Raw genomic sequence first — 21,117 nt, 5'->3', positions numbered from 1 at the left:
GGTCATAATTCTATTTCTAATTTTTTGAGGAACCTCTACACTCTTTTCCAGAGTGGCTGCACCAGTTTGCCTTCCCACCAACAGTGTAAGAGGGTTCCCCTTTCTCCACATCCTCACCAACATCTGTAATTTCCTGAGTTGTTAATTTTTAGCTTTGGATTCTGTGTCTCCCCCTCTCTCCACCCCTCCCTCGCTTGTACACACACACACACACACACACACGCACTCTCTCTCTCTCAAAAATAAATATTAAAATTAAAAATTTAAAAACAAACAACTTTGATTATAGTAAAAGGAATTAAATTATTTTTCCTTTTTTTTAATGTTTTATTTATTTCTGAGAGAGAGAGTGAGACAGCGTGAGCAGCGGAGGGTCAGAGAGAGAGGGAGACAGAATCTGAAACAGGCTCCAGACTCTGAGCTGTCAGCATAGAGCCCGATGCGGCGCTCGACCCCGCAAACTGTGTGATCATGACCTGAGCGGAAGTCGGACTCTTAAGCGACTGAGCCACCCAGGCACCCCTAATTTTGGCTACAGTTTTAAAAGCTTTGTTGTAGGGGCGCCTGGGTGGCTTAGTCGGTTAGGCGTCCGACTTTCGCTTAGGTCGTGATCTCACGGATCGTGGGTTCGAGCCCCGCGTTNTGCTGACGGCCAGCTCAGAGCCTGGAGCCTGTTTCAGTCTGTGACTCCTTCTCTCTCTGTCCCTCCCCTGCTCACACTGTCTCTCTCTCTCCTAGAAATAAATAAAAACATTAAGAAATTTTAAAAAATAATAAAATAAAAGCTTTGTTGTAGATTGTTTTCATAGATACACTTAATCAGGTTAGGGAAGTCCTTCTTAGTGCTAGCTTTTCTCCTAAATGAATGTTGAACTTCATGAAGCCTGTTTCTGCATCTGTTGAGACAATAATGAGATTTTTACTTTCATCTGTTAATGTTGAGAATCATATTATTTGCGCTTCTATTTTTTTTTATAGTTTTTATTTATTTTTGAAACAGAGAGAGACAGAGCATGAGTGGCAGAGGGGCAGAGAGAGAGGGAAACACAGAATCTGAAACAGGCTCCAGGCTCTGAGCTGCCTGCACAGAACCTGATGCGGGGCTCAAACCTACGAACCGTGAGATCATGACCTGAGCCGAAGTTGGACGCCTAACCGATTGAACCACCTAGGCGCCCCCTCCTTTTCTTTTTATTGAGTTTCTGTTGTTAAAGCTACCTCTTAATTCTGAGATAAACTCAATGATGATGATATATTGTTTTTTAATATGTGTTGTTGAATTCAGTTCACTAATATTTTATGATTTTGCAGCTATGTTCATGATAATATTGACCCTTATACTTTTCCTTTCTGCTTATGCTGTCTCTGTCTGGTTTTGGTATTGAATTGATGCTATGATAAAAGATACTTAAAATTTCATGCTTTAAATATTTGTTGCTGGGTGTGCCTTGGTGGCTCAGTCAGCTTAGTGCCTGACTTTTCAGACTCAGGTCATGATCTCATAGTTTGTGAGTTCAAGCCTTGCATCAGGGTCTGCACTGACAGTGGGGGGCCTTCTTGAGATTCTCTCCTTCTTTCTCTGTTCCTCCCCAACTTGTGCACTCTCTCTCTCTCACTCAAAATAAATAAATTAATAATTTAAAAAAACCTTTAAAAACTTTCAATGTTTACTGCTTGAAAATAGAAAATGCATTCAGGAAGTTTCCCTTTTCATCATACTCTGGAATCATTTATATAAATTTAGAATTAGTTATTGCTTGAAAGATTAGAACTTATGAGTGAAGCCATGTGGGCCTGGGTTTTTCCTCACAATTAGGTGGTTTTATTTAATATTGTCTCTCTTTACTGGGAATAGGGCTATTCAGATATCCTATTGCTTCCTGAGTCCATTTTAGTGATATTTTTCTAATAATTTGTCCATTTTTATCTAAAGTTTCATATTTGGTGGCCTACAGTTGTTCATAATCTGATTACCCAGCTAATATCTACAATATCTGTCATTAGGTACCCTTTTTGTTTCTGGAATTATTTGTGTCTTCTCTTTTCTCTTGATAATTTTTGCCAATTGTTTTTATTATTCTTTTCAAAGTCCCAAATTTTGCCTTGTTGAGCAATGTGTAATTGGACTGAAAATCCGAGAGCTGATACAGGATCCTCCAGAGGTTTTTTTTTCACTGCTGTGCTTGGCTCTAATCCAAGTCTTCTTCTTGCACTTGGCTGGCCCCTGTGTGGATGTCTTCATCACCCTGCTTAGGCGGACACCACGCCCCAGGCTGCGTCACCCTCCTTCGGCTCCCATCTGACTACAAGTCCTCCTCCTACACAGATACCCTCACTTGACTCGGGTTGGGCTGTTCACCCAGACCGGGCTGTTCACATGTGCAGATGCCCTCTTCATTCTGTTCGAGTTCTGATGCCCCACGTGGGACACATGCAGACATGCATACACACTGGCTCTGACAACACACGTCAAGCCACCCTCCTTGAGGATGCCCTCCTCATGCTGCTCACATTGACGCCCCACATCAAGCTGCCCCCATGCAGACTCCCTCCTCATATTCCACTCCAGCTGACAGCCCGCACCAAGTCATCTTTCCTCGGGTGTGTGGGGTATGTCTTTTTCATGCTCCAACCCTTCACCAGACTACCAAACCACATGGACACTCTCCTCATCCCAACTTGGGCTGTAATACCCCGCAGCAGACCGTGCTCCATGTGGCTGCCCTCCTCATCCCGCTTAGACTATGATGTCTGAGCTGGGCTACTCCCATCTATGGTCTCCATTTCACTTGAGCTCTGATAGGCACAGCCAGCCTCCAGCACCAATGCTACCTTGCACTGCTCCACCTAATAGCTTTAGGACTGAATTATGCAGGAAGAGAAGGGAAAAGGCAGAGCTCAGAAAATATTGACTATACCTAGAGGTATTTTTTCATGAAAGGTCTCAGAAACATAATGCAATGTATGAGTGGGCTGGATCATAAGGTGAACATAGTCTTACTGTGGGTCCGTTGAAGGTTTGAAAGCCACTGACCTAAAAAGATTCTGGAATGATGGTATAGTAGCACCCCATTTAGTGTGTTAGTTTTCTGGACTGCTGTCTCAGGATTCCCTGTCACCTGTGTGAACAACCCCATCCAAACGGACATTCCTTTGATTCTAGTTCTACAACCTTGGTTTCTAGTTCTGTCCCTCCAACTCTCACTAGCCATAATGTATAATGTTACCTTAGACATTAGAAATGTAGATGTTACACAATGTACTTCTCTCCCAAGGCATAATATCGGGTAGTACATGAAAAGCGCCTTGAAAACTACAATAAATATGATCACGATAGCTGACATCTAAGGAGTGCAATGTACATGCAATGTAACTGTTTTTTAAGTAATCTCTACACCAAACGTGGGGCTCAAATCCACAACCCCAAGTCCAAGAACTGCACACTCCATCGCCTGAGCCAGCCAGGTGCCCCTGTAGCTAAATCTTTAAACAACTCTGTGAAATTCATATTCTAAATAGATGAGAAAACTGAAGCTTAAAAAAATTAAATGGATGAACCAGTATTTGAACCTAGATCTGTACATCTGACTCCACCATCACCAGTGGTATTTTTAGATTCTATTTTTAAGTCCTCTCTACTCCCAAGGTGGGGGTAGAACTCCCAACCCCAAGACCAACAGTTGTGTGCTCTTCAGAGCCAGCCAGAGACCCTCTAAGTGGCACTTTAAAAATGTGCAAATAAGCTTATTTTGTTAAAAGCAGAGCATCTTTGTTCTGTTGTGAACTTTGAATTATTTACAGGGAGTACCAAAGGTTTTTACCATTTCTCCTTAAATGTCATTAATTCTTGAAAGCTTTGAATTCTGTGGCTTTTCCTCTTTTCTATGCAAATATAGCTAACATGGCAAGGGTTTTGGACTGAGGCAACTTTGAAATGATGGTGGCACCTGGTGCGAGGTTCCAGGGTGGCATAGTCATTTCCTTAGATGCAAAAATGGTGGCCAAGCGTAATGGCCTTGCATGTAGGTGATGGATAAACATGTTGAAGAATGAACAAACCATAGCCTGGTTAGGTCTAGAACTCTGATAGCTTGGTGGGGTGGGGGTAGTTAGCCAGAAGCAGCACCCCCTCCGCCTCCAGGTAGAGGGGCTATCAAGGCAGACCTCAGGGCAGTCAACTTGGCATTTCTTGAAACTGTCCACAGATCTGCCTGAGGGGCCTGTAGAACTTGTGCAGTTGGAGGAGGCCAGGAGGGCCTTAGGCTGTGTTCTTCACAAGAGCCCAGCTCCAATGTTGTTTCTTTTGTTTGTTTCTTTATTTATTTAGAGCATGCACACAAGCAGGTGAAGGGCAGAGAAGAGACAATCTCAGGCAGGCTTCAGGTCACCCAGCAAGCAGCAGCATTCTCCCAAAAGCCCCCAAAGTGGACAATCTGAGCAGCAGTGACTGTTCTGGTCAAGGACAAGGTGGGTGGGACATGAGACAGACTGAGCAGCAGGAGTGTGCATCTTCCACCCAGAGGAGCACAATGCTGTCCCCTGAAGACAAGCTGGCCAGTCTCCAAATGTCATGGGGCCAGAGCTAGGCCCCTGCCACCTCTCCTCAGGACAGGACCACTTGTAGAGGGGGCTCTATCACTGCTATGGATGGGCCTGGGGTGAACCAGAGCAGCTGTGAACCAACAGCAAAGGAACCCAGATTCTAGGTCCATTAAGCTTTTATTTCCTAGGAACAAAGATATGTGGGAAAGAAACTCCGAAAGGAAACAGGAGCACAAACAACAAAATGACACCAGGGTGGTGTGCCGGGTGGCTGGCACACTCCACAGTGGACCTGGTCGTGCCCTGGTTTCTTGGATCAACATCTGTCCCGTCCCCAAGTGCCCGTTACATAGGTGGTGGGTGTGGGCAGCGAGGTAGAAAGCTTCCCTACTTTATGCAAAGGAGATGAATGTACCAGTCTATTGTTTTTTTAAAAAATATTTTTTGTTTGTCTGTTTTTGAGAGAGAGAGAGAGAGAACATAAGCAAGGGAGGGACAGAGGATCCAAAGCAGAATCCACGTTGATGGCAGTGAGCCCACGTGGGGCTCAAACTCATGAACTGTGAGATCATGACCTGAGCCAAAGTCAAGACGCTCAACTGCCTGAGCCCCCCAGGCGCCCCGTACCAGTCTGAGAGGACCCTCTGGGACAACAAACCCTCTGCCTCAAGGATGGAGGTAGACAGGTAAGAATGAGAGGGGCCAAGGTGTCCCGGACAACCTGGATGTAGTCACCCGCCATCTGTGGCTGACAGAAACTATGCTTAAAACTGGACTGCGAGAGAATCAAAAGCTGGCCAAGGCAGCTTTGTATTTAGCGGTAAACGTGGCCAACCTTGTCAAATCAGGCCCCCGGACAGTGATCATCAGCACTGCAGTTTCTCTTCACTTCAAAGGACCCTGATGATGATTAATCAGAAGCCATTACCCATTTCCCAGAGGATTTGCACCTATACCCTTTTCTAGCAAAATCCTGTCCACTGCAAGCCTGGTCTTCTAGAGAACAGACTGTCAAGGGACAAGTAAAACCCCTTTCCTCCCCTCACACTTCCCATGCCATGACAGCTTCCACTGCAGCCCAAACATCTAAGAACATGATCCTTTGGTGGGCTAGGTAATCTAGTCCTCGCTTGTCTCTGCATTATGCATCATGTAACTCATCATCATACTACAGGCTGCCTCAGGGACTGGGACCCGAGCCCAGGTCACAGTGAGGTCTCCTGGAGGATGAAGGTGGGGCTGTTCCCCTGATGGGCTGAGCCTTCCTCGGGCACAGCCATGGCCTCCTTGTCTCTGCTATTCTTCAACATCCCGTTACTCATCTTTTCTGGAAATGCAGGGGTATCCACCGAGAGGTCCTGGAGAACACAGAGCAAAGGGAATGAGACACTGCTTTGATCCCTGTGGAAAGGAGATCAGCAAGGGGTGGCAGGGGAGAAAGGGAGAAGCAAAGCACAAGGAGAGCAGGGAGGCAGGAGGAGAGAGGAGAAAGGGCAGCATGCTGGGCACCTCTCTGGGCTGAGACCCTTCTGTCCACCAAGCCAGCACTGCCCCATGGGTACAAGCCGGGGGTTGCTGGGGAGAAAGGAAGGGGACGGAAGGAAACCTGCAAGATCTGGTAATAATCTGGAGAGGTAAGGGAGGGTATAATCTGGACAATGTAACTGCTACCTGGCTATAGCTTTCGCAGTGAAATCGCTTCTGACAACACAGGGGCAGGAGGTCAACAAGTCTTGAAAACACTGGGGAAATGGTCCGAGGGTTCAGGGTCCGGCCCCGCATTCCCCCTGAAGGCAAAGGCACTTCTGAGTCTCCTACCACATAACTAGTGCACACCCAGCAAGCCATCCGTTCTTGGGGCTCTGAGTCCTTAGCCCCTGTCAACCTCCCAGAGCTCAGCCAAGAAGTCCGACTGTTACAGACACCCAGGAGCCCGAAGGGCACGGTCAGTTCTACCCCAGAGTCCAGAATCCCTGATCAGCCTCCCTCAGCTAGTCCTGCCTCTCTGTGCCCCCATCCCACACGCCCTCACCAGTGAGCCAACTGACAATCAGGCCCACCACAATGACTGTGGTGGAGTTGTGAGCGCTGTACCATAAATACGACAACGAGTAGAGCCGTTGCAGCCCTGTAGGCCTGGGGAGAACAAGAATAAGAACAGTTAGCAATTTACTGAGAGGGCATTCCTCAGGGACCTGGCTCCACCCCCTACAGTGTCCCAGGGTCTTGGGATCCAACACTCAACATTGCCCCAAGGACTGTGGTGGTCCATCCTTTAGTAAGACCCCTGGGAAACCCCTCAAACATGAGCTATTCGCCCCAAGGAGAAAGTGAGTGAACCCCACTCACCTGGAATGAGTGGTTGAGGGCATCAGTGTGGTCATGGCAATGGTGGTCAGGTTGCCAGGCAGGGAAAAGCTGGATATATTAGAGGGAGAGGGTGCCACGCCAGAGGCCATCTTGGTCACTATGCTCCCAATGCCAATCCAGAAGGCCATGACAAGTCCAGCCAATAGGCCCACGATGGCACCCTGCCCAGAGACACAGCACATTCTCCAGTTAAGATGCCAGCCCTCATAAACCTTCACACCAGTTCCCAGAACTCATGGGGAGAGCCCGGCCAAGCCATTCCCCAGGCCCGCCCCTGTACGTGACTATGCAGCCAGACGAGTAACTCACAGCAGGATTGGCACAAGGAAAGAACATCCCAAGGCAGAAGAGTCCGAGCAGCGGCCCCCCAACCATGCCAAAGATGCTGAGCGCTGCCTGCGGAAAGAACAGAACATTTAGGCTCAGAGCTTCCCCAGCCTCACCAATGTAGAGCACAGCCACCCACCAATGGCTCAGCGCCCCACTTGTCAGATCTGTGTTCTAGATGGAAACATCTGAATGCAGGATTCCAGAAGGCATATGGGTACGGAAATGTGCTTTGGGTTCTCCTCTGAGGCTAAAATAATCCCTAGATGTCTGAGCCAACAAGCTCCTGGGAATGACTCTGGGGAAGGCTACTCACAGCTAAAGGTGTTCCATCAAAGGTGAGCTTTTGACACCATCCCTATACCATTCCCTTTGCATCAGCAGTATTCCTCAACTTCCCATCTCAATCAATTCCTTTCCTCCCTTAGCAATTGCTTTCTTCTCTGCGTAGTCCTTACCTGCAGCACAGATCCCATCTGAGAAGAAATATAGGCCATTCCCAGACAAAGTAGCCCATAGCCGAAGCCTGGGGGGGAAAAAGGGAGAAAACACGCAAAGTAAACACAACAAAAAGACAGAAAGGTAGTACAAAGCTCCTTCCCCAGCCAAACCACTACCTGTGTCCCTGGAAACAGGGCATATTACCTCCCGTCCCAGCTCCAGGTCCCTCCCACCTTCATGCTTATGGGACTCAGAGACCGTCCCAGGAAATGCCCTGAGATGTAAACAAAGTTGTGTGCTTCATGTGGCAAGCGCCAAGTGCAGGCCAAAGCTGGTGCTGTCAAGCAGACTGATGATAGGGCTTCAGGTATGTCTTAGAAAGAATACAACTGAAAAGATGAGGAAGCATAATCCCACCGAGGAGTCTGGAAAGCATGATGGCCTGGACTTCAGAGAACTGAGGGAACCAGGGTCGGATCAGATCTTCCATCGTAACAGTTGCCAATGAATTAAAAGCAGAGGATATGGTGCTGAAAGGAGGAAGACAAAGATGAGCTGTGCTGAGTCTGGGAACTGACAGGCAAAACCACCAGGGGCCCTACTAAGGGAGCAGCACCCTAAAGACAGGAGAGAACATATACAGCCAAAAGCCATCCTCACAGTTGGCAGCCGAGGAAGAGGCCTTTAAGGCAAGGACACCTGTCCCTTTCTGAGTGGAGTACAGGTTTTGATAAGTAGAATCAATTCCTGGTGTTGTAAACAGAAGAATCCTTCACCAAAAGGGGGGCTTCTCCTGGGAGAGGATATGCTCTCTCCTACACAGAGAAGCTGTCCCTCATCATCCACAGAAGGATGGGCACATTGAGAAATTCAGAGAGATCCCCTCCTCCACCTGTCACCTTGTGCCAAGCAGGGATCAGCTGCACCAAACCTGAGGAAAATGGTCAAAGAAGGTACCTGAGGGAACCACTGAAGAGGCAGGCAACGAAGAGCCCAGGCAGGCCCGGCAGGTCTTTCAGGAGATCCATCACAAAATACAGGACGAACTGCAGGCAGAGCAGAAGTGCACAGCTCTCTTGAGAGAGGAGTCCTTCCCCAAGGCAAGACATGTGGGAAGCCCCCTATACACGCCCCTGCCAGTCTACGGAGACCTGGTGATTAAGAAGGGTGCTAAGCACCAAAGGTGACTCACAGTAAGTAGAAGAAAATGGGCTCTGGAGAGAGAACACAGTTCACACCCCAGCCATGCCCCTGATTAGCAGTGAGACAAGCACGTGGGCCACGTGACTTTTTTCTCTTCCATGAAACGAGGCTGTTGTGAGGATTAGAGGAGGCCAGGTATGTGACAAGCTCCTAGCAAAGCGCATGGCGTGGCGCACAGTGGTGAGCCAATGAAGGCAGGTCCCCACCCCAGCAGGGCGAGCACTGTGATTAGGTGTTGCCGGGAACTGGGACCCTCATGTGCCAGGTTGTAGAATCCCAGTGAAAAGAGACTTACATCCATTTCCTACCCAGGGTAGGAGTCTTTTCTGCAGCCAACCAGACACTCCTCTCAGGGCGCCAGGCTGGCCCTCATGGGCACAGAAGAGTGCCAGGGAGGCCTTCTCACCTGGTCAGGGGCTGCTTGAGCCTGCTGGGTGCTCATGGGATGCTTCTGGTAATAGGCGAACATGACCAGGCCAATGAGACAGCTCATGCAGAGGACTACCTGCTGGCAAGGGAAGACTGCATAGCAGGAGCTGCAAGAGACCAGTGCCAGGGAAACAGAGTGTTAATAGACGCCTTCAGGCATGTCCCCAAGTTCCAAAAGGCAGACCCCAATGGGTGTGTTTGTACTCTGCCATGCCCCCACCTGCCAGAGAACTGCCCCATAGAACAGGGGCCCTCCATCCTCCCTAGCCCCTGCTCCCTGGTCTTCCTGTCCCTGTACTCACAGTATAGCAGCCTTCTCCGTGCGGGAACTGAGGTAGCGCTGCACCTGAGCCTGGTTCACCCCATACAAGGAGAGCATCATGAAGACACCCCCAAAAGCCAATGTCCAGAAAGTGTGCCGTACAAAAGGATCTGGATTCAGCCTGCAACAGATGCCAATTGGTCACTGTGTCTCAGCCTTTCTCGCACTCCTACAACGAGCGTCAGAGGAGAACAGAACAGACACTGCTGCAAGGGACTGGAGCTACTGAAGGCAAGAACTGGGTGGACATGTGAGAGTGCAGCAAGATGGAGGAAGGAGTCTATCCCACCAACCCACAGCCTCATTCCAAATACTAAAAACATCCTGCCCCTCCTCACCCACCAGTCAGATCCCTGTGATCACTCTCAATCTCTGCAGTGCCAGCTTACCACCCGTCTCAGTGCTGCCACCTAAGGCTCCCACACCCGGTCCTCTGCTTACTGCAGCCTCAAGTTCAGGCTCTAGGATGGGCTCAGCCCCCAGGCACTAGATCCCAGCCAGGGGAAGGGGTGCACTTACTCGATCCCAGAAATGAGGCCATGCTGGGAAGCCACTTCCCACACATGACCCAAGCCATCCACCTTGGCTGATCCCACAATGATAACCACCAGCTGCCCTAGGAACATGACCAGCGTCTGGAACACATCTGTCCAGATGACTGCCTTCAGCCCACCCTGCAGGGAAAAGAAAGCATGCCTGACACAAATGTCTTTAAAACCATCCACAAGTTAAGACATCTTACCACCAGCAAGGGCACTGAACCACCACCAGGGACCTCCTAATTGTTGAGACCCTGTCGACCTCATTCCCACCCCACCCCCTACCTTCAGTATGCGTCCCCTCTCCTATATTCCTCTTCCCACCAAAGTCCTATTGCATCCCCTAAGTATTATTTCATCCCACCCTAAAACTCCATCCCATCTCCCCACCTACATTTTTACCTCATCCCTTTTCTTTTTCTTCCCATCTCCCCTCCTTACTTCACCTCTGCCTCTCCCTCTTCTAGGATTTCCCACACTTACCAAAGCAGTATAGATAGTACAGACAATGCCTATGGTCAGCACTGACGACCACAGATCAAAGCCAGTCACTGCAAACAAATAAAAACCATAATCCTGTCTCTAGAAGAGTTTCCAAAAGACCAGAAGAAACCCCAGTGAGACATGAAACATTCAGGCATTAAGGATGAAATAAATCCTTCACCACAATTGAAAACAATGTTTGAACCCCACCAAAAGGTACTGATTAACCAATTAGATGAGACACAGTAACATCTGATTAGCTTTCAAGTGAGGTGAACCAAGGGGCTTCCACCTCTAGCACAGGCTAGCCAAGGGCCCATACAGTGAAATAACTCCTTGGCCAAGGTCAGATTCTTTTCTGCACACTCTCCTCTACTTGCCCCTCCCAAAGGTGTTTTCCCTGCCTGCTGTGGATGAGAGCCAGGGGCTGTGACTCCTCACCTGCATTGAGGGCCAACGATGGTGCATACAGCACAACCCCCATGTAGATCACCTGTTGGGTATGGAAAAGAGAATGTGAGAGGGAAGGGAAATGAGGGCGGGCAGGGAGAGGAGAAAAGATGGACCTCAGCTCCTAAACTAGGCTTCTCCCTTCATCTAGGCTCACTTTCCTTTCCCTTCTTCCAAATTTTAGCTTGCTGCCACCATACTGACTGTGCTGAAACCAGAAGGAATCGGAAGCAAGATGCCTCTGGTGGCTTCAGGGACACGGACCCCTAGCAGGACTTTTAATCCTGCCTGAGAGCAGGGAAAGCTCAGAGTGCTTCAGCATGCCTGAGTCTGGGTCTCTCTACCATATCTTACACTCAAATTCAACCCTCATTTCCACTTACCATCTGAAAGATAAAGGTCACGGTCCCACAAATCCGCACAGCCTTATTGAATCGAAGCTCCAGATACTAGATGGAGACATGTATAGACATAAATACATATACATAGATATCTCTCTATATATTTAAAGGTAATCCTCCCCACTCTACTCCCACAATTCACACACAGCATCCCTCAAGAAGCCCAGGAACATGAGGGAATATTCAACTCCTATCCACTCTGGGCCTCTCATCACAGAATCCTCCTCCTCTCCCCACTCCCACTAGACTTCACCCAGAAAGAGCTTGGAAACACATGATGTGTCCCATCGCTCTCATTAGGTAGAAGAGGTCCAGGGACCCAGATCCCTTATATGTGCCCTCTTCCTCCTTTCCATCTCTGACTCTGGTGGTCGTATGTGCTCCTCCCTCTCTGCTCACCTCATAGGCACTGGTGAGATGCAGACGGTAGAAGACAGGGATGAAGACGTGTGCAGGGATCAACAACCCCAGGAAATAGCAGCAACCCAGGAACCAATACTGGGTCCCAAATCGGTAAATCTCGGACGGCACACCCAGAATGGCCACGGCTGACTGGAAGGTGGCCAGCAGCGACAGAGCCACAGGAAGACAGCCCATTTTGCGGTCTGCCATGAGCAGCTGGCCAACAGTATGCCGGCCCCAGCCACGAAAGGCATGGTAGAGCCCAATGGCAAGGGACAGAACCAGCAGCAGGGCAAACACCACATAGTCCGCAAGGGAGAAGGTAGATGTGACCACATTTGCGCCAGAGTCTGGAAGCAGGGGAGTAGAGGTGCTAACCCCCACACTCATATCTTCACTGTGTCTATGACCTATAGCCACTTGCTGCTCTTGGGCTCTGGGCTGCCACTCAGCTGGGCAATAGCAGGCAAGTGGCTACAACCTGGCTTCCAGCCACGATCTCACAGTCCTTCTCCTCCACCGAGTGACATTGTCCAAGGTGAGCTGCAAAGGAATCCGCTCCTAGTCAGGCCTATCCTGACTTCATGTGCATCAGCCCTCAGCCCTGTGTATCCAACAGGTCAAACTTGGACCAGCCAGTTCTGTACAGCCCTTGGAGGTCTGGAGGTCCTGGTATGGTTTTGGTAGGGGAGAAAAGAACAGCAGAGTGAGACAGCTGGGAGACAACTATTTGGCTAAGACCATTTTGGGCAGACACAGCTGAGAAATATAAAAGCTTTCTTGAAGGTCTCCACCCCAGTAACAAAAGAAAAATCAACTCTAGCCACATTTCTTCTCAGAAGATTTCCCTGCCCCCACTTGCAGGCAGAGACCCAGTCACTACAATGTACTAAGCCAGCAGACCCCAACCTGGCGCCACAGCCCAGCAGGGAAGAAGAAATGGAGACTAATAACAGCATAGCTTCTTCTATTTCCCCTAGCCTCAGCCCCCTCCCATATTCCCAGGGCCCCCTTGCTAACAGGACCCCTTCTCAACCCTGATCCCCAGTAAGATTAGCTTCATGGAATCCCAAACTCCATTCTAGGCATCCCCAGACTAAGCACTTTGCTCTCCCCTGCCACCCACTTCCCAGCTCCTCTCCCTGGAACACTATGGTCAACAGCAGATCTGGGAAGAGTGGTAGAATTCAAAAGTGAGAGGGTAACATGCTGGAGCCAGGAGTTCAGCTTACGATTATAGAAAAGCAAATCAGCCAGGGAGCTTGGGCAAGGGAACAGCTAGGGAGAGTACTCCTAGCCTCCTGAGGTAGACACCTACCTAGAGAAGTAATCCCTGCTGTAATCTCCAGCGCTGCCTGGAGAAGCTGTGTGCGTCTGAAGCTGGATGGAAGCTGAGGGTCTGGCTCTGTAAGTGGCGGAGATGAAATCAGGAATTAGGGGTGAAGTGAAGCCCAGCAGCTGTTTGTTCTGGCCCCTGTAAGGAACCAGTGTTATCCAAATGGCCCTATCACACTATGACCCCCAAACTCTAGCTCAGTCCTAGAAGCTCCAGAATGGGGAACAGGGAGTTCACATTCAACAGCATTCCTAGCTGGATTAGGCTTTCACTGTAAGTCACACTTGGCGCTGTGTGCTAAAGGGAATTAGAAAGGAGGAGCTGATAGAAATGGGAAAGTTGCTTTTCTGACTCCTGCATAAAAAAATACTAATCCTCAAGAACATAGCATTATCCTCAGAACAAGAACAGGATTATACTACTTCAAAACTTAAGGGAATATAAGAGATCACTATCACGATGATCCCTTGGACCCCTCAGTTACCAACAAAGACACAAGGCCCGGTGATTCAAGCGATCTTTCCAAAACCATAGAGCTAATTATTGTCAGTCTAAATCAGAGCTCAAGTCTAGTGATTCCCCACCCATCCACTCTTTATTTATACTGTAATATCTTCAGAGAATATCTGTGAGACTCTCATTGACATGGAGAAAATACCACAGCATATCAGGTTTTTAGATAGCCTAACTGATGACAAGTAATGTTGTTTTCAAGACCTCTTTTTTAAAGCACCACACCTCAGTTTAGGCAGTTTGCATGAACGTTCTCTAGTTCTCAAGGAAACAGAGGTAGACAAGTTAAATAACTTGCTTAAAGTTACGGGGAATAATACAAAACAAGGGAGAAGGAAGGAGTGCTATCTGCATGTATGACAGGTGATTCACCTGGGGGGATGGGGACATCCTTACTATTCCTAGAACCAGGTCAGGAGCAGAATGGTAATTGCAGTCAGTCATTCACGGAACAAAGTTTAGACTTAAACTAGTCTAGACACACATTAATATAACCTATGTCTTCTGTTCTTGCCCACTAGGAGAAAGATCAGCCTGGCTGTCTTCTGATTCTCCCACACTGTGTTCTTGGGCAGATGTTGCCTAGCTGGCAAAATATGGCTTTACACAGACCAAACCTGAACTCTGAACCTCGTGGAGCCAACAAAGATAGGAAATCAGAGCCGGCAACTCTTGGATCACATGTTCTAGGAGTCTGAAATGTTAGTTCTCAAAACAGTGTTCCCACCAGGCCCCTCTGGTTTATCCTAAAGATTCCCTGGGGCTCCTCTTTGGCAAATTTTACTATGATAGAGGTGATGGAAAATACCAGGGAGTAAGAGAAGTGTCTGCTATATGCAAATAAGAATGTGTAGTCTCTGTCTCCCTCTCTCTCTGCCTTGCTTGCTTGTTCTTCTCTCTCTCTCAAATAAATAAACATTAAAAAAAAAATGTGTAGCTGTAAAGGCTTAATGATAAGGGTAGAATGGTTACAGAAAGGAAAATGGTCTCGGTATAGATTAGAACACACACTTACCGAACTGGTGATCCTCTACTTCTGGGGTAAATTGGTGGAGCTTCTTCACAGCATGAAGTATGGAGAACCTTCCCTGAAGGCTGAAGAGAGAGGCAGACAAGACCAGTAAAACCCGACCCGGTAACAAAGTGTTCTTTAGCAAGGATTCTGATTCTAAGAACAGGATAGTCAGTGGCGTTCTAAAAACGCTACCAAAAATCTACTCCACACCATTGTAAAGCCCATGGACTTGCATCTCTCTGAGAGAGTGGGAGCCAAAAGTAAGAGCTGAGTTGTTTCACTAAAACTGAAACACACAAGGCATAAATAGTAGATTGTGAGACCCCTTCTTAAACGTATAACAGGAACAGAAAGGGAAGAGAAACCTGCTATACCACCCTACCTACCCCCAACCCCCACCGGCACTCAACAGCCTGGACTCCCACAGAACCCAAAAAGGGGCTGCCGGAGGACCCACTGCCTCAGAAAGATTACTTCAAAATCTGTCCTTGTGCCTAGAACTCCTCAAGGTCTGAAAGGGTTGAGTACACTCATTAAAATGCTAATAACTACCGATGCCTTAGAGAACTTGCCCACCAGCTAAAAGTAAACTCTTTCAGGAAGATTCCACCTGCCTGCGGCGATGTGGGAGGGAAGCCTGCGGGGCTACTCAGAGGAGTTGGCTTTGATGAGCTTTTGCACGGCCCTAAGCAAAGACACCACGCAATCCCTCCGGGCGCGGGCCTCCGCAGTGCCAGCCTCTGGGGAGCGCTCGCCTGTCCCTTACCTCCGTGGCTCAGCCAAGGCTAAGAAAGTCCGGTCGTTTTTCTCGAGATCAGCATCGGGCCGTTTTTCTAGGAAGGGAAAGGAGATGAGAAGGCAGGGAAGTGCCTATCCCGTCCCTTCCTCTTCACCAAGCTCCGACCGCCACGCGGTCTCCGGACTACTGTGAAGGGGCCAGGGTGCCCGGGGCGTCCCCAGGCTCGTCTCCTCCCGCCAAGGTTTGCCCTTCACTCTACGCTCCTCCATCACCCTTACCCTCTTTATTTGCTGGCTTCTCGCCTTCCCTGCACACGTGAGGTAGCTTAACCACTACCACCACGAGGCTCACAACTCAGATCTTCCCGCGCCTTCACCGGGGGGCCGACTCGCCCCGTCGCTCCCTGCCCCGGCACCACTCTCGGGAGCCTCGCGGCACCGGCCCCTGACGCCGGCCCGCCCCATTTGTTGGGTCTTCAGTTGACTGAGGCGGCGGTGGCAAAGCCTGGCCTGCCACCTGCCGGCTGGCTGAGTGACAGCAGGGCCCCTTCCCCGGGCCGCNACTGCGGTGACGCGACCTCGGTACCCGGAAGCGAGGAACGCGGAGCCGAGGGAGCGGCGGCGGGGAGGACTTAGCTAACGAGGGAAAGGAGAGGGGGTTGGCCAGTCCTCTCTAACAGGGACTGGGACGCACTGACAACAGCTCTGACCTCAACCCGCAGCAATCCCCCAGCCCGCTTCGGGCCGACTGGGCCACGCCCGCGGAGGGCGGGGCCACACGCGCAAGTCTCGCGAGGTGCTGAGAAGGACAAAGGGAGCGAAAAATGGCCCCTCGCGGGCCGGCCGGTCTTTCGAGCCTGGTGCCTTGGGCAGCGGCCGTGCTCCTTGTTGTGGGCGTGGAAAGGGCCCCGGCGCTACCCGAGGTACAGAAGCAAGTTAGAGGTCGGACTGCAGCATAGTTCCTGGGTAGCCTTGTTTCGCGCTCGCCCGCCCTCGGCTCCCGGCTCTCCCCAGCCTGCCCGTGGCGACGATTTCGTCCCTGAGGCTTCCCCAGCTGTAGCCCCGCCGGCTCCGGCTCCCGTGTACTCACGCAGCGTAGGTCCCCCAGTGACCTCGCCTTGCTGACGTAGACCTTTTAAATTTGATCTCGTTGCTCTTTTGAATAATTTTAAATTGTTTGTCTACCGACGAGTCCTCTGGCTCTGCTTCACGCACGTCTCGCGCGAATGCCGTATCTCGTGCCCTGCCCTGGCAGGACTGTACTTTCTGTAATGCTTGAGTTATTCGTATACCTGCAGTGCTTTTATACCTGCCCGAACCGGGTCTGTCAGATTGAGAAGTCACTGGAGAGGGCATAATAAATAGTGTTCGAACGTTGATGTTCGAAGACGAGGGCCTTTCTGGGTGACCTCTGGTATAGAAAGTCTCTAGGGTGCTGATTTGGATCGTGGCTCTCGGCAAAGAAATGGATCTCCTAGTCAAACGACATAAAGACAGGACACTCACCTGCCCAGTGTTACAGGGATTCTGAAGAGTGTGTTGGCAGTTAACTTTTGACCCCTGCTTGTTCTTCTCTTGGCTTTTCTTTCTGGAATCCTAATAGCTTTTTTTCTCTTCTGCAGATATGCGTCCAGTGTCCAGGGAGTGTGCGAAATTTGTCAGAAGTGGCACTTTATTGTAAGCAGACACCAGAGCTAATGCTGCAGGCCCGCTGCTGCCTGAATCAGAAGGGCACCATCCTGGGGTGAGAGAGAAGACAACCCTGGATACTGGAAGAATTCTGGAACCAGATTCTTAAGGGCTTGCCTGATTGGCTATTGGGATAAATATTGGTGCCAACTTTGGAGACATCCAAGCCATGATTCTCACACTTTTGAGAGCGACACAGAGAGTGAGCCAGAGAGGGGCAGAGAGAGAAGGAGAGAGAATCCCAAGCAGGCTCCGCACTAAGAGTGCTTAGGACTCAAACTCATGAACCACGTGATTCTCACACTTTTAAATGTGTTAGTAGCGTTTCAGCTAGTTAAACAACCCTGTGATTCTTCCTGTTGAAACTGCATAGACGGCATATTTTTTCTCCTTTAAAAGGAAAAAAAAGCCTTTTATGGCTTCCTCTTAAAAGAAGCTTTGTTCTCGTTTATTTTCAACTCTGCGTTATTCACTGTGTGTCTCCGTGAAATGACTCCCTTAGCCTCCAAGGCACAATGCTAACAGAATTTTCTTGCCTTCCAATTAATTCAAGTTTGTCTTTGAGGCAAATTCCTCTTTCCATCCCCTTATGAACGTTAGTCTCTGCGTTTTCTCTTTATACTCTTACACCCTTTACATCTATTCTTATGTCTCCAGCTATAACCACCTTGCAGGTATCTCCCAGAACTACATCTCTTTCAGAATCCTTGGCCCTCTCCAAGCTGCAGGTGCACATGGGCACCTCTAGCTTTCTACTAAGCATTTGCTTTTGAGAGCACCCTCACTTCAAAACTGTAAATGTCATCTGTCTTGCTTTCATTCTTCCCTTTCTCTAATTACCTAAATACTTCTCTATAGGAAACTACCCAAAAACCATTTTTCCCATTATCCTTCTGTTTTTCAAAATTAGAATTGTCTGTTACCCTCAGGATAAAGTTCAAACCATAAACCACCACAGATTGATCTCAATCCACCTTCCTGACATTTTTTCCAAATATTTGTCCACTAAAACTTTTCATGAGGGTCTGGCTTCAGCCAGACTTGCCTACTTCCAAAAGTGTTCCACTTTTGTTTTCTTTGTTCAGGACTCTCTCCTTACCTGGATTTTCCTTCCTCTACCAAGTTAAAACATATCCATCCTTTAATTCCAGCATCTTCTGTGAATGCTCTCTACTACCAAATACCAGAGCGATATCTCATTTTTTTTACTTTCTCTAATCCTTAGTGTCTGTACCACTCAAAATTATTCGTATACTTTCCTGTGATTTCTTTCATATTGTAATTTCATGTTTATATTGCTTTCATTTTTGGCGATGGTCTTCCTCTGCTGCGTTGTAAGCCACTTGAAAGCTAAGATATGGAAGGTTTTCTTTTATTCTTCCATTTTTTGTAGTTAGTAGGTACTCAGTAAATATGTGAAAAATAAAGGAACAAACTAGCAATAGATAGTGAAGAAAAAATGATGTGACATGGTCCTTAACTTCCAGTAATTTTTCTCCAATCAGTGGTAGAAAATGCACTTGCAGGGGCACCTGGGTGGCTCAGTTAGTTAAGCATCTGACTTCAGCTCAGGTCATGATCGCACTGTTACTGGGTTCAAGCCCTGCATTGGGCTCTGTGCTAACAGTTCAGAGCCTGCAGCCTGCTTCAGATTCTGTGTCACCTGCTCTCTCTGCCCCTCCCCCACTTGCATTCTCTCTCTCTCTCTCTCTCTCTAAAAAATAAACATTTAAAAATTTAAAAAGAAAATGCACTTGGAAAAGCCTTTCACTTATGTGACTTGCATTTTTTTCCCATTTGAAGGCCCTTTGTGAATCTGAGAATCATAATACAATGTGAGATTCACTAACCTAGACAAGAAACAAATTTCTTCCAATACATGCACAAATGCATAGGTATACTGATTAGAACAGTACCATCCAATAAAACTTTCTGCTATGATGGAACCAGTCCATATCTGTACTTTTCCAAGATAGTAGTCACTAATCACCTGGGGAGTGGTTACTAAATACTTGAAATGTGGCTAATGCAAATGAGAAACTGAATTTTTTTTTTTTCATTTAATTTAAATAGCTGCATGTAACTAATGGTGAGAATAGGACAGTGCAAAATTAAAACAGCTACCACAGCATCTAGTGTGTGGCCTTGAACACGGTTGTATTCATTTAATATTAGCTGAAAAACAGGTTGTATTAGCTTACCGTGAATGAAGAGGAGAGACATATAATTGTACTGATTATTTCCACAGGCTGGATCTCCAGAACTGTTCTCTGAAGGACCCTGGTCCAGACTTTCCTCAGGCACATACTGCTGTCATCATGTAAGTGTTTGGTTATCCTCCCTCCAAAAGGCAACTCTGGTGAAAGGGTGATGGGAAAAGTCTCTGAGGATGAACTTCTAGAAAGATCTTTGAATATTAATGTCCAAACCTGGACAGCTCAGAATGAGAACTGGATTACCAGTCCAGGAAGATGTGTAAATGGAAGTAGAGTGTTTTCCTAGAGCACAGTGCTAACATCGTGTGCTTTGCAGAGACCTGCAAGCAAACCCCCTCAGGGATGACTTGGCCAACATTTTCCGTGGCTATACCCAGCTCCAGACTCTGTGAGTAAGGGCGTAGAGTGTGGGAGAGAACCAAAAAGGGACAGTGTTGTGAGCTCAGCAATTTGGGGCTGTGTGGTGTGACTGCCTGTGTTGTGTTCAGGATACTGCCGCAAGATGTCAGCTGTCCTGGCGGTATTAACGCCTGGGATACTGTCACCTTTTATATAAACAACCAAACCTGTCAAGGACAAAAGAACCTTTGCAACAGCACGGGGGACCAAGGTATGTTGTCTCACTTCCATCCTTCTGGAACTGCCTTTCCTCACTTGCGCTCTCCATTTTAGGTCCAACAGTAAAGTTGCGTACATGCGTCTTGTTCAAGTTTCTGAAACTCTAACACCTTGAAAGAAAAGGTCATAAGATGTATTTGATTATTCTTATTGTTGTGTTCTATTTATCTGAAATCTTCTTTATTCTGCTTTGACCTAGAAATAATCGAGACAATGAATCTAAGTTGAAGCAGATATTTGAGAAATCTACATAATGAGATCCAATGATTTTCTCTGTTTCTCTCTGGCTCCCAGAAATGTGTCCTGAGAACGGATCCTGTGTACCTGATGGCCCAGGTCTCTTGCAATGTGTCTGTGCTGACGGCTTCCATGGCTACAAATGTATGCGCCAGGTGAGGAATTAGGCCTTCTAATTAGGGATAAGAGAAATGCATAAGGAAGAACCTCTCTGAAAGAAGAGCTGTAAGATCAGAGCTGATGCAAATCATCTAGAGAAGGAAACTCTTAAGAGAATTTCCCTGGATAAGGGGAACAGTATACCAGGAAAGAATTAGCTGTTAGGATGTAGTCCTTGTTGGAACACGGTATGAGGTGTTTTTGGTCTGTCATTCACAGGGCTCCTTCCCACTGCTTATGTTCTTCGGTATTCTGGGATCCACTACGTTATCCGTCTCCATTCTGCTTTGGGGCACCCAACGCCGAAAAGCCAAGGCTTGGTGAACTGCATAGGTCTTCCTGCTGACTTAAAGATTATCTTGATCTCACTTAGCCCAGCCAGGGAGACAGTCATGGTTGGCCAGCGGGCCCCCCTCGAGGATGAAGCGGCCATTTGGCAGGAAGATGGGAAGTTGCATAGCTTTGGGGTGTTGTGGACATTGCAGTCCAGGAGTGGACAAGGACCAGTGCCCCATTTGTGCTTGACTATAATAAACATCTTTACTTGTCGTTCTTTTTTTTTTTTCAATTTTTTTATTTTTTAGGGAAAGACGTAATGGATTTGTGTTTCTTGGCTGGAGTGGGAGAGAGTGCTTCGTACTAATCGGTTTTGTTCTTCAGGTTTCCCGGGTCTTCGCGGTGGGGCGG

The 21,117-nt window shown here is 48.2% G+C and overlaps 2 protein-coding genes across 7 annotated transcripts; one reads left to right on the top strand and one right to left on the bottom strand.

Annotated features, from left to right (window-relative positions):
- Positions 1 to 4,700: 4,700 nt before the first annotated feature.
- Positions 4,701 to 16,048, bottom strand: SLC5A6 (solute carrier family 5 member 6). Of its 6 annotated transcripts, none has more exons than XM_077774054.1 (19): positions 15,791 to 16,048; positions 15,540 to 15,606; positions 14,774 to 14,853; positions 13,228 to 13,314; positions 11,907 to 12,578; positions 11,490 to 11,555; positions 11,098 to 11,149; positions 10,657 to 10,724; positions 10,154 to 10,308; positions 9,615 to 9,755; positions 9,290 to 9,419; positions 8,638 to 8,726; positions 8,098 to 8,210; positions 7,698 to 7,765; positions 7,222 to 7,308; positions 6,892 to 7,073; positions 6,575 to 6,678; positions 6,211 to 6,329; positions 4,701 to 5,900 (listed from the first exon to the last, which is right to left on the bottom strand). In XM_077774054.1, exons 5-19 carry the CDS (start codon positions 12,297 to 12,299, stop codon positions 5,748 to 5,750), a joined length of 1,920 nt encoding a protein of 639 aa, XP_077630180.1. In that variant the 5' UTR covers positions 12,300 to 12,578; positions 13,228 to 13,314; positions 14,774 to 14,853; positions 15,540 to 15,606; positions 15,791 to 16,048; the 3' UTR covers positions 4,701 to 5,747. The 6 variants fall into 6 exon arrangements, with proteins under 6 accessions (XP_077630180.1, XP_077630186.1, XP_077630181.1 ...); XM_077774060.1 differs by having other exon boundaries at positions 6,214 to 6,329; positions 15,791 to 16,046; XM_077774055.1 differs by lacking the exon at positions 15,791 to 16,048 and having other exon boundaries at positions 15,540 to 15,754.
- Positions 16,049 to 16,129: 81 nt separating this feature from the next.
- ATRAID (all-trans retinoic acid induced differentiation factor) lies at positions 16,130 to 20,978 on the top strand. Its single transcript, XM_077774061.1, has 7 exons — positions 16,130 to 16,434; positions 17,134 to 17,255; positions 19,449 to 19,520; positions 19,733 to 19,804; positions 19,905 to 20,026; positions 20,329 to 20,426; positions 20,650 to 20,978. Exons 1-7 carry the CDS (start codon positions 16,336 to 16,338, stop codon positions 20,752 to 20,754), a joined length of 690 nt encoding a protein of 229 aa, XP_077630187.1. The 5' UTR covers positions 16,130 to 16,335; the 3' UTR covers positions 20,755 to 20,978.
- Positions 20,979 to 21,117: the final 139 nt, after the last annotated feature.

Source organism: Crocuta crocuta, unplaced genomic scaffold (assembly GCF_008692635.1).
Source record: "Crocuta crocuta isolate KB4526 unplaced genomic scaffold, BGI_CrCroc_1.0 scaffold246, whole genome shotgun sequence".
In the NCBI taxonomy this organism is placed as follows: Eukaryota; Metazoa; Chordata; class Mammalia; order Carnivora; family Hyaenidae; genus Crocuta; species Crocuta crocuta.
This window is presented reverse-complemented; position numbering and strand designations above follow the sequence as displayed.

Excerpts from the sequence above, each read along its gene's own strand:
- SLC5A6 (XM_077774054.1), bottom strand. The coding sequence starts at position 12,299 with ATGAGTGTGGGGGTTAGCACCTCTACTCCCCTGCTTCCAGACTCTGGC. Across the intron at positions 7,766-8,097 it reads CATGCTTTCCAGACTCCTCG|GCTTCGGCTATGGGCTACTT; the intron begins GTGGGATTATGC and ends TTTCCCCCCCAG. Across the intron at positions 5,901-6,210 it reads GCGAAAGCTATAGCCAGGTA|GACCTCTCGGTGGATACCCC; the intron begins GCAGTTACATTG and ends TGTGTTCTCCAG.
- ATRAID (XM_077774061.1), top strand. The coding sequence starts at position 16,336 with ATGGCCCCTCGCGGGCCGGCCGGTCTTTCGAGCCTGGTGCCTTGGGCA. Across the intron at positions 17,256-19,448 it reads CAGAAGGGCACCATCCTGGG|GCTGGATCTCCAGAACTGTT; the intron begins GTGAGAGAGAAG and ends TTATTTCCACAG. Across the intron at positions 20,027-20,328 it reads CAACAGCACGGGGGACCAAG|AAATGTGTCCTGAGAACGGA; the intron begins GTATGTTGTCTC and ends TCTGGCTCCCAG.